Source organism: Lynx rufus, unplaced genomic scaffold (assembly GCF_022079265.1).
Source record: "Lynx rufus isolate CCGP_SWC_20201006 ecotype Redwood Valley unplaced genomic scaffold, mLynRuf1.p SCAF_11, whole genome shotgun sequence".
NCBI lineage: Eukaryota > Metazoa > Chordata > Mammalia > Carnivora > Felidae > Lynx > Lynx rufus.
This window is the reverse complement of record NW_025814825.1, coordinates 15,957,734-15,973,065: the sequence shown is the minus strand read 5'-3', so window position 1 is coordinate 15,973,065 and position 15,332 is coordinate 15,957,734. Positions and strand designations below refer to the sequence as shown.

Genomic DNA, 15,332 nt, shown 5'->3' with positions numbered 1-15,332 from the left:
GGCCAAATCTCATTTAAAACAGCAAGTTTTGGGGGCGCCTGGGTGGCTCAGTCAGTTAAGCATCCAACTTCAGCTCAGGTCATGATCTCACGGCTTGTAAATTGAGCCTCGTGTCGGGCTCTGTGCTGACAACTCGGAGCCTGGAGCCTGCTTTGGATTCTGTGTCCCTTTCTCCCTCTGCTCCACCCCCACTCATGCTCTGTCTCTGTCTGTCTGTCTGTCTCTCTCTCTCTCAAGAATAAATAAAACATTAAAAAAAATTTTTTTTAAACAGCAAGTTTTGTGCCATTTTAACTTACCCTATTCCCATTCCCCTCTTCCCAGCTCCATGGTAGCCTTAAAAAGCAAAAGCCCACACACACAGTGAAAACCAGGAGCCTAGCAGCTGCTAGACAGGTCCGAACAGGACTGGAGCTCTTTCAAAGCCCTATCTTCAGAGAACTGCTATTATTTAAGCTTACTGGCAGTTCCCTGAAAAACCCCACTCCTGAGGCTTCTCATTATTTGACCTGACTCCGAGCTTGCCCAGCTCTAACACCCTTTTCCCCAGGAGCATTTGTCAAAAACAATCAGCTGCAATTGTTTAACCTCCCAGCTGTCTGAAGCAGTTGGCACACAAAAGAAGCTAACCAAAAAACTTAAAAGGAAAAGTGGAGGCATGAGACATCCACAAAAGGCTCTGAAAAGTTCTGAATATTCCTGAGGACCTAGAAAGCTATGCACATGTGCCCAGAGCTATGGCGTGCTCAAGACCTGAAAAGGTCCTAAGCAATCATCTCTGAGCCATGAGTCTCTGCACAAGCAGGAAATAAAGATTATGGCAGAGTTGTAAGCCTGCCTGAATGTTAAAAGGTATGCCTCAACAAGCACACAGAGCCTCTCAGCAAAGATTGGGAGACAATAACAAGTATTGGCAACAAGTGGAGAAAGTAGAATCCTCGTGCATTGTTGTTGGAAATGAGCAGCTAGCTTGAAAAAGAGTTGGACAGTTTCTTAAAAAAGTAAACATTAACTTAGCATATGACCCAGCAATTCCACTTCTAAGTATGGGAAATAAAAACACGTGACAATACAAAAACTTATACATGAATGGTTATAGCAGCATTATTCATAATACTCAAGTGGAAATACAAATATCCATCAAAAGATGGATAAAATGTAGGATATACATACTATCGATTACTCAGCCATAAGAAGGAATGAAATACTGATACATGCAACAACATAAATGAACTTTGAAAACATTATACTCAATGAAAGAAGCCAGACACAAAAGGCCAAATATTATGATTTCACTTATGAAATGTCCAGAATATGGCAAACCACAAAGACAAAGTAGATTAGTGAATTGCCAGGGGATGGACAGAAAAAAATGGGAGAGTGACTGCTAACAAGTATGAGGTTTAGTTTTGGGGTGATGAAAATGTTCTGGAATTAGATAGTGGTAATAGTCGTACAACCTTGTAAATATATTAAAAAACACTGAGCTGTACAGTTTACATTTATTTATTTTTGAGAAACAGAGTGATACAAAGCGTGAGGGGGGAGGGGCAGAGAGACAAGGAGACACAGAATCTGAAACAGGCTCCAAGCTGTGAGCAAGCAGTCAGCACAGAGCCTGATGCGGGGCTCGAACCCACAAACTGTGAGATCATGACCTGAGCTGAAGTCAGACGCTCAACCAACTGAACCACCCAGGCACCCCGAAGAGCTGTACAAGTTTAAAATGGTAGATTTTATGGTATGTGAATTATATCTCAATTAAATAATGGTTAATAACAATTAAGTAAACAAATTAAACTTGACCTAACTGGTATTTATAGGACACTATACCCAGTAACCATAATATTTATTTACTTAATGAAAAATGTGCACAACATCTACACTGAAAACCTCAAAATACTGCTGACTGAAATTAAAGACTGAAAACACATGTAACATTCAGCAAAACAGACTATAAGCTAGGCCATGAAACTAACTCCTAAATGACCTGTGGATTCAAGAAATCTCAATAAAAATTAGAAAATAATTTGAATTGAACACACATATCAAAATTTGTATGATGTAATCAAAGAAGTACTTAGTGGGAGAAGTTTCATATATGAAGTACATATATTAGAAAACAAGAAAGGTTTTCGGGGCGCCTGGGTGGCACAGTCGGTTAAGCGTCCGACTTCAGCCAGGTCACGATCTCGCGGTCCGTGAGTTCGAGCCCCGCGTCAGGCTCTGGGCTGATGGCTCGGAGCCTGGAGCCTGTTTCCGATTCTGTGTCTCCCTCTCTCTCTGCCCCTCCCCAATTCATGCTCTGTCTCTCTCTGTCCCAAAAATAAATAAAAACGTTGAAAAAAAAAAAAATTTAAAAAAGAAAACAAGAAAGGTTTAAAATCAATAATCTAAACTTCTGACTCAAAACAAAACAAAAAAAACCTAGCAAAAGAGCAAATTAACTCCAAAAGAGTAGAAGGAAAAAGATGAGACCAAAGATAAATGAAATAGAAAGCATATTACCAAAACAGAAATTTAAATTTAACAAAACCAAAATCTGGTTTTTAATCTTTAAAAAGATTAATATGATTGGTAAACCCTTGTAAGACTGATCTCCCCCCTACACGCAATAATAGAATACTAGGGAAATATTATGAGCAACTGTGTAAATAACTCAATAAATTAGAACAGATATCCTTAAAAATGCAACTTTCCAAAACTGACACAGGAAAAAATCGAAAATCTGACTAATTACATATCAGCTAAAGAAAGTGAATTTGTAATTTAAGATTTTCTACTGTTTTACCCAAAAAAATATTTCAGACCCAGATAGCTTCATTACTGAATTCAGTAAAAAAATTTAAAGAAACCATATCAATCTTACAAAATTACAATAATTAAGACAGGGGGCACCAGCAGAGCAATATACAAATAGTTCAATGGATCAGAATAGTAAGTCCTAGGAAAAACATACACCAATTTAATCAATTGACTGAGGACTTTTTTGAGAAACTCTTACACCATAGCAAGAATTTAGTTTTAGATGGATCATAGACCTAAATGTGAAAACTAAAATTATAAAGCTTCTAGAAGAAAACATAACAGAATAGTTTCACAATTTTGTGACAGGGATAAGGAAAGATTTCTAAGAACACAATAGGTAATAACTAACAAATAAATCAAATCAATTAATTTGACTTCATCAAAATTTAAAACTTCTGCTCCCAAAAGATGGAAGGGCATGGCTCAAAATGGGGAGAAAACATCTGCTACATATCAAAGTGTGTTTAAGAGTGTGTGTATATATAATCTGACAAATAACTTGTATCCAGAATATAAAAACTACAAATCAGCAACAAAAAGACAACTGAGTCAAAATATAGGTAAAAGACTTGAAATGACTGGCAGTTCAAAAGAAAAGATAAGCAAACAGTGTATAATCACAACATCATTATCCATCAAGGAACTGCAAACTAAAACCACAATGAATTGTAACTTACCCACCAGAATGACTAAAATAAAAAATGCCAAACATTGTTAAGAATATAGAATAACTGGAAGTCTTATAACACCACTGGTGGGAATGTCAAATGTGTTTAGCTTTCCATTTTAAAAAAGTGGTTTAAAAGTAGTTTGGTGGTTTCTGAAGTTAAACAGACATTTATCCTAGGACACAGCATTTCCACACCCAGGTATTTACACAAGTCTAGACAAAGGCTTCAACAAAAATGTTCACAGCAACTTTATTTAGAGTAATCAAAAACTAGAAACAACCCAAAGTCCACCAACAGTTCCATGTAATGGAATATTACTGAGCAATGAAAAGGAACAGACTACTGATATACACATCAAAATGGATAAATCTCAAAATTATTGAACAAAAGTAAACAGATAAAAGTAAAGAGACACAAATAGTACTTACTGTATAATTCCATTTATATGAAGTTCTACAACAGGCAAACCAGTAACTACTGATAGAAAATGGTTGCCTGGATGCAACAGGAAATAACAGGATTAATTGAAAAGAGGCAGGGGAGATGAAGATGTTTTATATATTGACCTGAGTTGTATTTATATGAATATGAATATATACATTCATATTCAAAATTCAGTGAACTTATGATCATTTATTTTACTGTATATAAATTATTTTGTTGGCATTTTTTTTTTCACTAGCCAAGTGAATAGACTAGGGAAATATTTGTGTCCCTTGGGCTCTGTAAGGCCAATCCTTGCATTTGTATTTTGAATACACCTCCTTGCATTCTCAAGAAAATGATCTCTGATACAGTAACTTATTTAATAAAGCTCTTCTTTTTTGACAAAAAAAATAAAAAATAAAGTTTATAGACTTCCCTAATGATACACTTATTTCATAAATCTCTTTTTGACCAAAAAAAAAAGAAAGAAATGATCTCTTCCCTCTTTCCAGCATCATCTGTTTTTTTGCTTCCGATGGCATCATTCTTTTCAGCATACAAATATGTTGAAATTTCAGCCCTTTCCTTCCAAAAAACCCACACATATACCTTCAACTGCTATTAAGTCCCTGTTCCTGTTACAGTAAAACACTTCTACAGATTGTCTTTGCTCTATTAAATAGTAAATTCCCTTAATCTAGATAAAAATTGTTCATTTTATTTATTTTTTTAGTAATCTCTACAGCTAACAAGAGTCTTGAACTCACAACCGCAAGATCAAGGGCGGCATGCTCTTCCAAGTAAGGCAGCCAGGCACCCCAAAATTGTTCGTTTTAAATTCAGTTTTCAGAAGCACATATGTGACAAGGCTAACACAGTTATTTAGAGCTTAAGCATTTTTATATGTTGTCTTTATTTTTTTTATGTTACTGTCTTTAAATCTTCACAATAACCCCATAGGATAGGTATTGCAATTACCTCTGTTTAACAAGAACACGAGGTTTAAAACGTTTTAAAACCTGCCAAAAGTCAGACAACAAATAAATGATTCCCAACTTCAAATCATATGCTTTCATGTTTAAAATACTAGATTTAGACATCCAGAACTCTCAGTACAATAAAAATACCTGACCAATGAAAAACATCCAAATATACCCCTCCCCAAAAGGCTAATATTCCATTCTTGTATGGTCCTATTTCAAGTAACATTTCAATGACCAAAATCTACTACAACAAAATTATTACAGTGTATAAGTAGGTGACCAGATAATTTATCACCCAAACAGGACACCTTTGAGAATAAAGGAAGAGTTATTAATAATTATGCCAGGATAACTAGTATGATCCAGGAATGTCCTGGGCAAACTGGAACATATGGTCACCCTATTTATAAGTTAGCTTTGCTTTTTGAAAATAAAAATCCATACTTATGTTTTATTGTAACGTTTTTGAAATAATTTAAAACTGAGTAGGTATGAAGAGATAAAGAAATATGAATGTTAACAATGTTACAGGAAAGGGTTAACATTCAAACAGTCTAGGCAATCATTTTGGTTCCCTTTTATCTTTGACATTTCTTAATGTAGCAATACTGTGGCTGGAAAGATTTGTAGTTAGAAAACCTTGTGTGCTTTTTCAAGGAAAGATGACCTATTTACAAATATGAGCATTAACAACTGACAACACTGCACAGTTCTGTAACAGAAGGGTTTCTGTTTTAGTTCTCCAGAATATTTCATAAATGAAACAATTTCATTTTAATTTAAAAGCTCACTTGTCTCACTAAGAAGTCCCATAGCATAAAAAAGTTTATGTAAATCTGAAATTTATAATTCTTATAAAAGACACAAGTCCTGCAATGAGTTTGAAAATTCTATTTAAAGGCTCCAAAGAAACCAACTCAACAAAGTAAGGCAGTTTCATTCTTAGCCAGATTTTAGTCTCCAAATGAATGTTCGCCATCTGAGTGGCTTGGCAGATATTACTGGACGCATCTCAAAAGACTTGAGTGTTAGGAGAAAAACACCATAGGACCCAACCCACAGCCCACATAAATTTTCCAATGTAGGCCTAACCCACAAAAGTGGTTCCATAATCATCATGTAGGGCACAGTCATGTCAAGTCCCAGAATAGACCAAATCTGACCTGTCTGGGCAGGCCAAAGAATAGGGTTCCTCAGCTCTACAGCAAACACTCTCCCAATCTCCCTACCTCATTTTCCTAGTCTTCCCTGGGACAAAATCCAGCTGTAAGCAATGCCCAAAACCAGACTAGACACTGATGTTAGGAAAACAAAGCAATATTCATAGCAGTATTTCGAAACAGTATTGCTCAGTGAAAAGTACATAAAGTGGGAGTCAGAAAACCTAAGTTCGATCCTAAGCTCTACCACTGTCTAACTAGGACATACCCTTCACTTTGGGCCTCAAGGTCCAGTATAGAGAAGGGAAAAGGTAAAATGCCCTCTAAGATTCTCATCTAGTCCTGACACTGCACATTTTCCTGTCTCCTGAATTTAACCCAAGCATCAACTTTCCTATTGGGCCAATTAAAAATGACAAAAGCATCAATTTATCAGATATGTTCTATCATTTTCCAAATAAAGCCCAGCTGGAATCTGATACATATAACAAAAGACAAACATTATTCTTCAAGGATAACTGGTTTTAGAGGCTATAAATTTAGACTCTTCATCAGTAATGATGAGCAGAGCAGAATGCAAATAGTAAGCCAAAGAAACAGTATCTCCACCAAATTCACTCAAAGATCTAAGGGTTTTTTAAAAAATGCTTTTAATTTGGGGTTCCTGGGTTGCTCAGTAAGTTGAGCGACTGACTCTTGATTTCAGCTCAGGTCATAATCTCACGGTTTATGGGATCAAGCCCCACATCAGGCTCCATGCTGACCTCGCGGAGCCTGCTTGGGATTCTCTGTCTCCCTCTCTCTCTGCCCAACCCCCACTCGCATTGTCTTTCTCTCTCAAAATAAATAAACTTTAAAAATGCTCTTAATTTAAATCATTGTTGGTGCACATCCTGTTGTCACTTGCCAACTCAGTCAGTTGAGTGTCCAACTTCAGCTCAGGTCATGATCTCGCAGTTCATGAGTTCGAGCCCCTCATCAGGCTCCATGCTGAGAGTTCAGAGCCTGGAACCTGCTTCAGATTCTGTGCCTTCCTCTCTCTCTGCCCCTCCCCTACTCACACTCTGTCTCTCTCTCATAAATAATTTTTTTTTTAATTTAAATCACTGTTTATGAATTCCTAATAGTTGAATGCTACACTATAAAGGGCATTGAACCAAGTGTCTAGAGATCTGGATTCTAGTTCAAGATCTGCAACTATTTGTGTGAGCTTACACAAATCCCAACATCTCTTAGCTTTCGTTTCTTGAAATGTAAAATGAGGGAATTAAATAGGTTAGTTTGCTTTCTATTTAAAAATTTTAAAGTTTAAACAATTATTCTCAGATAACACTATTCTCTAGGGGGTTCAAATTGCTTTAATGAGAGAACACTGCATTTATAAAATGCCATAAAATTTAAAAGCACTTTCATACCTACCCAACAACACTGTGGGATACCTATTAGTATCGTCATCACTGAGTAGTTCATTAAACAAACGTTCAGAGAAGAAAAGAGGGAAATCAGTTAACTAAAAAAAAAAAAAAAATGACTCCCGGAACCCAGGTATGTTGATCATTGGTCCTCATTGGTTTCTAATCTTATATTCTGTCATTGCAAAAAGCTACATATTACTACATTTAGCATTGATTATTTTAAGTGTGGTATAAAAAACAACATTGGACATAAACTCAGATTTAGATAATTTGTGATCTCAATCACTCTCCTCACCAGTAAAAGCCAGTCAGTAACACCTATCTTTTGGGCTACTGTTAGACTAGGCACAAAATGGGAACAAGCCTAATACCATGTTTGTGAAAACTAAGGCTGACAAAATTGCACTGAATGCAGTCCTCAGTGGAAAGTGGCTGGTATCTGTAGGATTACCAACTCATGTAAAACTGCCACCACTTACACAGACTTGCTTCAACTTCAGAAGGCTTCCTGCCTACTTCTAAACCTACATTCTAAGTTATCAAGTTCCCCAAAGGACTAGAGCAAAGCAAGAGTTGCTATAATTGTCTCTCATAATACTTGACAATTTTTGTTCACAGAAGCAGCTTTTTCAGGAAATTTAAGTAGTATATTGTTCCTATAAAAGCATCACGCAGTGCACTAGATCATGGATGTCTGGATTCAATTCCTAACTGCCACTAAATGATTTGGTACAAGGCACTCGACTTTTCTTGGTCTGTTTCCTCAGGTGTAAATGTGGTATCCGGTTTAGATAACACCTAAAAAAAAATTTTTTTTTGAGTCACCACTATAATTCAAGGCTATATAAAATGCAACTAACATCTGAAGAAACAAGCATAAATTTAACTATTAGCAGTTATCAATCCTTCCATAAGTCAAATAAGGCTGATGTCAACCTTTAATTCAGTCTTGTGAACAGAACAACCTCTCAACCTCTACATTAAAACATGCATCCTGTTGCCACTTGCCAACAGAAGCTTTAGATTTGTGTTTCTCCACTCAAGAGTAGCCAGAAGACAATGGTCAATTAAAATTAAGTCCACATAAGAACTGATGCTTAACATAAAAGTATCTGACCCACACTCCTAATTAGCAGCAGGCTGCCAGGATGGGAATGGAAGTGGGTGAGGGGGGGGACTAACTTGGTTTGACAGCATAATGTTAATACATCCTAAAATATTAACATTAAAAGCTAGATTCTCATGTCCCAGTATAACTTACTGTGAAACCTTCCCATGTGGGTCTCCAAGTTTTAGCACCTGAATTTCCTCTTCTGCGTAATGAGGTAATTACTCTTTGTCTATGTTGGTATAAAATTATACAATTAAAGAAACTGTATCCGAGTTCAGCACAGTTGCATCTTACCTTATCTTACCTGAAGGAGGTTCTCAAGTCATCTCTTAAATATCGTGTAGTTCAAAATTACCACTGAGAAACCGTTAAATCACCAGGGCTTAGGCTGCCAGAAGCTCAAAGACCAAAAATTAATTTATTTTATTCTCTTCACATTTGTGCTAGGGCCTCCCTTTCTCTGGGACAACGATCGCCAAGGTTTTTTGTTTATTGTTTTTTGATATTTTTTGGGTTTTTTTGCCAAGGTCTATTTTAAAAGAGGCAGTTCAGAACACTAGGTAAATACGGCAATTTATCTCTTTTTATAAGTAGTCGCATTAGCATAAACATTCAGAGAATGCTACTTGCAGAAAGTGGAGTGGCCCATTAATCCGTCACCATTAACCAAAAAAGAAGAAGAAGAAGAAGAAGAAGAAGAAGAAGAAGAAGAAGAAGAAGAAAAAGCAAGAAACCATCACAACTTTGGAAGAGCAACTGGGGGTTAATCTGTTCAGCGCTCTCATTATATATCTACCATCTCACAAAAGTCATTTCACTTGTGAATTTCAGAAAAAAGTAAGTAAACATATGGTACCTGGCCAGAGTACTAATTCCAGTCATAAACAAACATTTTAGGGGCACACAATTTCACAGCCCGGGGGCGATCTAATTGCATCAGAGAGGGCCAAATATACAGGTCTGCTCATGGCCACAAACGAAGTTGTCAGAACGCATGACATGCAGGCATAGCTACACACCGTGCACGTCACACTTCCTCAGGCGCTGGGTCACCCCTAGGGGGGAAAGATAGCTACATTTTTTTCATGAGAAATCCTACACACATAAGCAAGCTTCAGACCCCGGCATCTGGACGAGGGTCACCTCAGCGGTGCGGCTAGTTACAGGGCTCCTCCATGTGCCAAAAACCCAAAAACTTCTGAGAGCAGAAATGGCCAAATTGAAAAGTGCAGAGAAGCTGCAACGTGTGGGAGACCCGTGCCACGGGGAGGCTCCAGACCACTCAAGAGAAGGGGCGATACTTCTCGGCAGTCGGGAGGCTAATGCCCAGCAGGCGAGCACTTTAGACTGCCGCCCTCTTTCATTACCTGACGGACGTCATGGCTTCACCTTCCTGCCCCACGCACCAGCGCTCGCGTCCGAAGCTCTGTGTCCGCACCGGCGGCAGCAGCGGCAGCAGCAGCAGCAGCAGGTACCACGGTAACTGCTCCTCTGCTCAGGCACTCGGCGACCGGGAGCGCGTCCTCACACACCCCGCACGCCGGCGGCCCCAGCCGAGACGGCCCCACGCGCTGATTGGCCGCGCCGGGAGGAGGCGGGCACTCCGCCCACGGCCGGTGGCCGGAGATGAGCCGGGGGCGCCTCCGGCCAAGGCGAGCCGCCCGCGCCGTCTCGTGCCGGCTGCCTGGCCCACTGGCTAGCCGAGGGGCTAGTGGGAACGGTGGCCATCTTGAGTCTTGGTAACAGCGTTCCCCCTATACCCGGTTTATGGGGCATGAGGTTGGGTGCCCGCCTCAAAAATGGCCGCCCGAAACTGGCAACTGGTTTGTCAGTCACATGGCCACGCTCTACCTCCACAAGCTCAGGTCGCTTTAACAAGACTTGGGACAGGGACGCTGTCAGGGCAATCTTCGGGGATGGGATTTAACAGCCTGGAAAAAACCCATGTGCAGAAGAAAAGCAGCAACCTCCTGGGAAACCTCAGCCCGGGGAAAATCGAATGCGTGGCAACCCGAATGTGTGGCAACACAGCATGATGTGTTAAATTCGAACTCGCAGCCTTTAAGAATCATTTGCTGAGTCCAGCTGTCCCCAAACGTTCTCGGACTTCAGAAACACTTAGAACAACTTATTTAATATAGAAGTTTCCAGGGCCCACTTTAAACTTTGTGCATCAGAATCTAGAAGGGTGGAGTCCAGATACTAGTATTTTTAGCAAGTCGCAGGTAATCCAGGTACATATATAGTTATAAAGCCTCTGGGTCAAATTAACCTACTCATACTATACTGCTTGCCACACTTAACTGTCGGATTACCACAATTTTCTGAAAAGTATGCAGAGCTCTGAAGCAAGCAACTAATGCCACGAGGCGGGGGGGGGGGGGGGGGGGGGCCGGGCGGGAATTGGAAGGACCCTAACTCGGGGCCCTAACCTTACAATTTAGTGGGGCTAAAGGGTTAAGAAACTGATTCTGAACCACTAATAAAAGGTAAATTTCAACTGCGGTAAGGATCGGAGGGAGTAATAGCAATACAGGCTTTATGACCTAAATAGCATTTCTTTATTCCCTCTTTATTCTCTGTAAAGTAATATTTATATTAACTCATTACAGCCTCCAGTGGCATTCACTACTGACCATACAGGGTGTGATCAATGCCATAGGTCTGAAATCAGTTATATTAGAAACACAACCCAACATGTGATACTGAAATGTGCCTAATGTATCCGAAAGAACTGAATTTTTAATTTTATTTAATTTTAATTAGTTTAAATTTTAAAAATAGAGCAATGTAAAATATTTTCCATTAAACACAATTTTGTTTTCATTGGACTACATTTCACTTTTTAACTGTTGAAAATTTAGCACCCAAATCGCGACACTGTAAATATAAAATACATACCAAATTTTTCAAGACTTGGTACAAAAAAATATATTAAATATTTCAGTAATAATTTTTATACTGATTGCATGTTGCATTAATATTTTGCTTTACTGAGTTAAAATATATTAAGATTAATACCAGCTGTTTCTTTTCACGTTCTTAACGTGGCAACTAGAAAACTTAAAATTATATGCGTCTTGAATTATATTTCTACTGGACGTTGATATTCTAAGTTAGACTTCCTTCTTCTCTTACCTATCATTGCCCCTCTGACAGAATAATTATGTTCACAAAATAAAATTAGTAGGCAGACCAGTTTATTCAGATCTGTGGTTCCTTGGTAACCATCTAAAACATCAAATATTTCAAAAGACTTCAAGGTTCATTCAAAAATGCTTTTTTAAAGCATTGTTCTCTTTAATTTGGGAAATGCATATCCAGAATGAACCCATGGACTATAAATCTGGTGCGTTCAGTCCAGGACTAAAGGCTGTTAAAACCAGAACTATGCTTGGCTGATTCAGACTTTGACCAAATGTCCACAAGCAGAACAAATCAATTGTTCCTCTGGATTAAACAAGATCTGAATCAAAGAGGCAACAGAATAGCAATTTGAAGTGGAAAATGTTGATAGCCCATATGAACTAAAGTTAAATCAGGAATAATCCTTAGAAAGGATTTCAAAACCTCAATGTAATTTTTATATGGGATGTAGTATAGTGCTACTTTATTATGCATACACATCACTTGACAGATCTTATTAAAATAAAGAGTTTGACTCAATAGGTCTTGTGGCCAACATTTTGCCAGTTCTTTATGCATTCAGATTTCATCAAGTGCTTGTGGTCTGTGGGCCATGTTAAGTAGTAAGGTTGTAAAGGTAGCAAGACAGGCAAGATTTGGAGCCCCTGCTTGACTTCCTACTAGCTGCATGACCTTGGACTGGTTCTTAACCTATCGGTCCCTCAGTTTACCCACTCATGTTTTTCAGGGCATTGTGAAAATTAAAACTTAATTCTAGTAAAGTATCTATTAGAGTCCTTGGCACATGGGTAAGTACTACTTTGTTATAATCACACTGGTTAAAATTACATCTCTGGGAAGCATTATATGAAAGCTAGCATGAACTTAGCCCTGTGAAAAACAAAATGCACTTTTCCTCATGCCTAAAATACTCAGTGATTCCCGCTCTTGATTTTTAACAATAAAGTTTTTTAAAATATTAATTTTCTTAAGCTTCTAGATTCGAAATTTTACTTAACAAAAATATACTAAATTCTGTGCCATTAAGGAAAGATAAGGGTCTGTACTATCCAAATCTTTAACCAAAGTAAAGCTACATCACATTCTCATCTAACAATCAAAACTTTAAATGTTTTTTACTCATAATCAGTCTACACAACTTTCAAAAAATTTCTTTTAAAACATATTTAGGTACCAGTTCATTTCAGCAGGTATAGGCATAAAAATGTTATTTCAGCAAACAGGGCTCCTGTGTGATTGAGTCAATAAGATAGGGACAAAAGTAAAGACAAGTTTTTCCAGGCAAAAGCAGAAGTTCTCTTTATTCTTTCTCTCCTAGGCCTTTCTTTCACTTTTTTTCTAATCTTTCCCTACCCTCCCCTTCCACCCAACCTTTCCGATCTCCCCCGCCCCCATCTCTCCCCCCATCTCCCCACATCCCCCGGCACCGCCCCACACACACACTTCACATGCAGCTACTGAGTGACTATTATTTAAACTTCTTTAATTAATTTTTTTTTTTAAGTAGGCTTCAAGCCCAGCATGCAGCCCAGTGCAGGGCTTGAACTCACAACCCTGAGATGGAGACCCTAGATGAGATCAAGAGGCAGATACTTAGCTGACTGAGCCACCCAGGTGCCCCCTGATCAATTTTTTAAGTAACTTATTTCAACTGAATTCTTTTCACTTTAGGGGAAAAAATGGCCAACTGAAATTTCTAACCTTCACTAACCTTACAATTTAAATTGTTGCATCAATAAATAAATAGTTGCATCAAGATAAGTGGGTCAGAATAGTTTGCTCTTGGAAAGATAGGTAAGTAAATACTCTATTTTATTTAACCATGTGGTTAGTCAGCCACTGTAAAAGCAAATAGACAACTAACTCCAAACAGCTAAGTGTCTTTGGGTAGCATAAACAAATACAGTATGTAGACCCACCATCCGAAATTTTTTCAACAAATGCTTCAAACCTCAAAATAATAGCAAAGTTCTCATCAAACACAACCAGTTTGTTGTTAAGGGTGCAATAAAACAAGCACTTTCATACATTGTTAGTGGGAGTATAAATTAATACATTTCTAGAAAGCTTTTTGGCAGTATGTGTCACCAATTCCTTTTTTAGGCAACTATCATAAATAAAATAGAACAATGTGAACAAAGATTTGTACACCCAGTTATTCATTTCAGCATTAATAGAAAAAAATTTATGATATTCTAAATAACAAAAAATAGGGTAATGGTTAAATAAATTACAGAAGAATGTTATAGAGCTATTGCAAAATGTTTTCAGACACTTTTAAAATTTATTTGAGAGACAGAAAGAATGTGTGTGTGCACACCCTTAAGTGAAACAGGAGCAGAGAGAGAGGAAGAGAATCCCAAGCAGGCTCCGTGCTATGAGTGCAGAGCCTGACGTGGGGCTCGAACTCACAAACCATGGAGATCGTGACCTGAGCTAAAATCAAGAGTCAGACACAACCGAATGAGCCACCAAGGCGCCCCTCACAGGCTTTTTAAGGATGTACGAAAATATTTATCATATATTAAATTAAAAAGCAAAATAAAAAAAAGGAATGTCAAATGTGATCTTGACCATGTTAAAAAAAAAATACATGCCATTATGCAAAGAAAAAAGATTGGAAAGAAATATACCAATATGTCATTATGGGTTTCTCTGGAGAGTGGGATTATGTGTAATCTTTCTTTTTCATACTGATCTGATTATAAACTTTCTATTATATATTGGTTTTACTAAAGTAAAATTTTTGTAATTATTGTTAAATTTTAATTATCTTTCTGAAATGGTTTAAAAATTCACAACTTATTCTTTCCATTTTTTAAAATGTATTTTTTAAATCACAACTCATCAAAAATACCCTTATTTTTAGAGGAACTGGGCTTATTTTATTCTCATTTTTATTCTTTAAAACAGGAATAACAAAAATGTCTGTATGATTTTCTTGGTTAATTTTAAATCTTACCTTGACAAAAGTTAAAAGCATTAATACCACTTTTAGAGTTCTACATAGCCCTTATGAGGCCAGCTATCACAACACTGAATGTGGAATGCCTTCCCTGCATATTACTTAAAAACACATCTCCTCATTTAATATAAATGAAAATGCTAATAAAGTAATCTTTCTAAAACAATCTATATCCTCCAAAAAGAGAAAATTCTTAAGACTTTCTCCTAAAAATAAGTAGCATGCTATAGCCTAAGTTTCAGGAGCCTGGGAAAAAAGAGATGGGAATTCTAATCCTGGACCTAACAAAAAACAGTATAACCTTGACTATCAGTTTTCTTACCTGAAACACAAGGGAGGTTGTTATAGGTGACATCTCAAATCCCTTTCAGTTTTTATTGATCAACAAACAAAAAAAGTTCACTTGTGTCTCAATACAACTTCGGTTGTTTTTTAAAGAGTTGATCAATTTAAGGCAATTTTAGTCATCTTTCATTATGGACAAGATTATTCCCAGAAACACTGCTAAATGTATTTACTCTTTTCCCCAAAAGACATTATATAAAAGAGGCCTATTATTTTTTTTCTTTTAATGATTATCTGTAGATCATGTCACATTTCACTTTAACATTACATATTCAAACAATTTTATCTTTAAATGGAACCT

At 37.4% G+C, this 15,332-nt stretch overlaps 1 protein-coding gene across 2 annotated transcripts in view; it reads right to left on the bottom strand.

The window, feature by feature from the left end:
* ADK (adenosine kinase) overlaps window positions 1-15,332 on the bottom strand; it is a 531,760-nt gene that overhangs the window by 499,730 nt on the left and 16,698 nt on the right. Inside the window, exon 1 of one of the 2 annotated variants that reach the window (XM_047072999.1) lies at window positions 9,942-10,089. The exons of the other annotated variant lie outside the window; for it this stretch is intronic. Coding sequence (XP_046928955.1) covers window positions 9,942-9,955 — 14 coding nt within the window. The 5' untranslated portion in view covers window positions 9,956-10,089. Of the gene's footprint in view, window positions 1-9,941; window positions 10,090-15,332 lie in introns of those variants that run through there. 2 annotated transcript variants of the gene reach the window in all.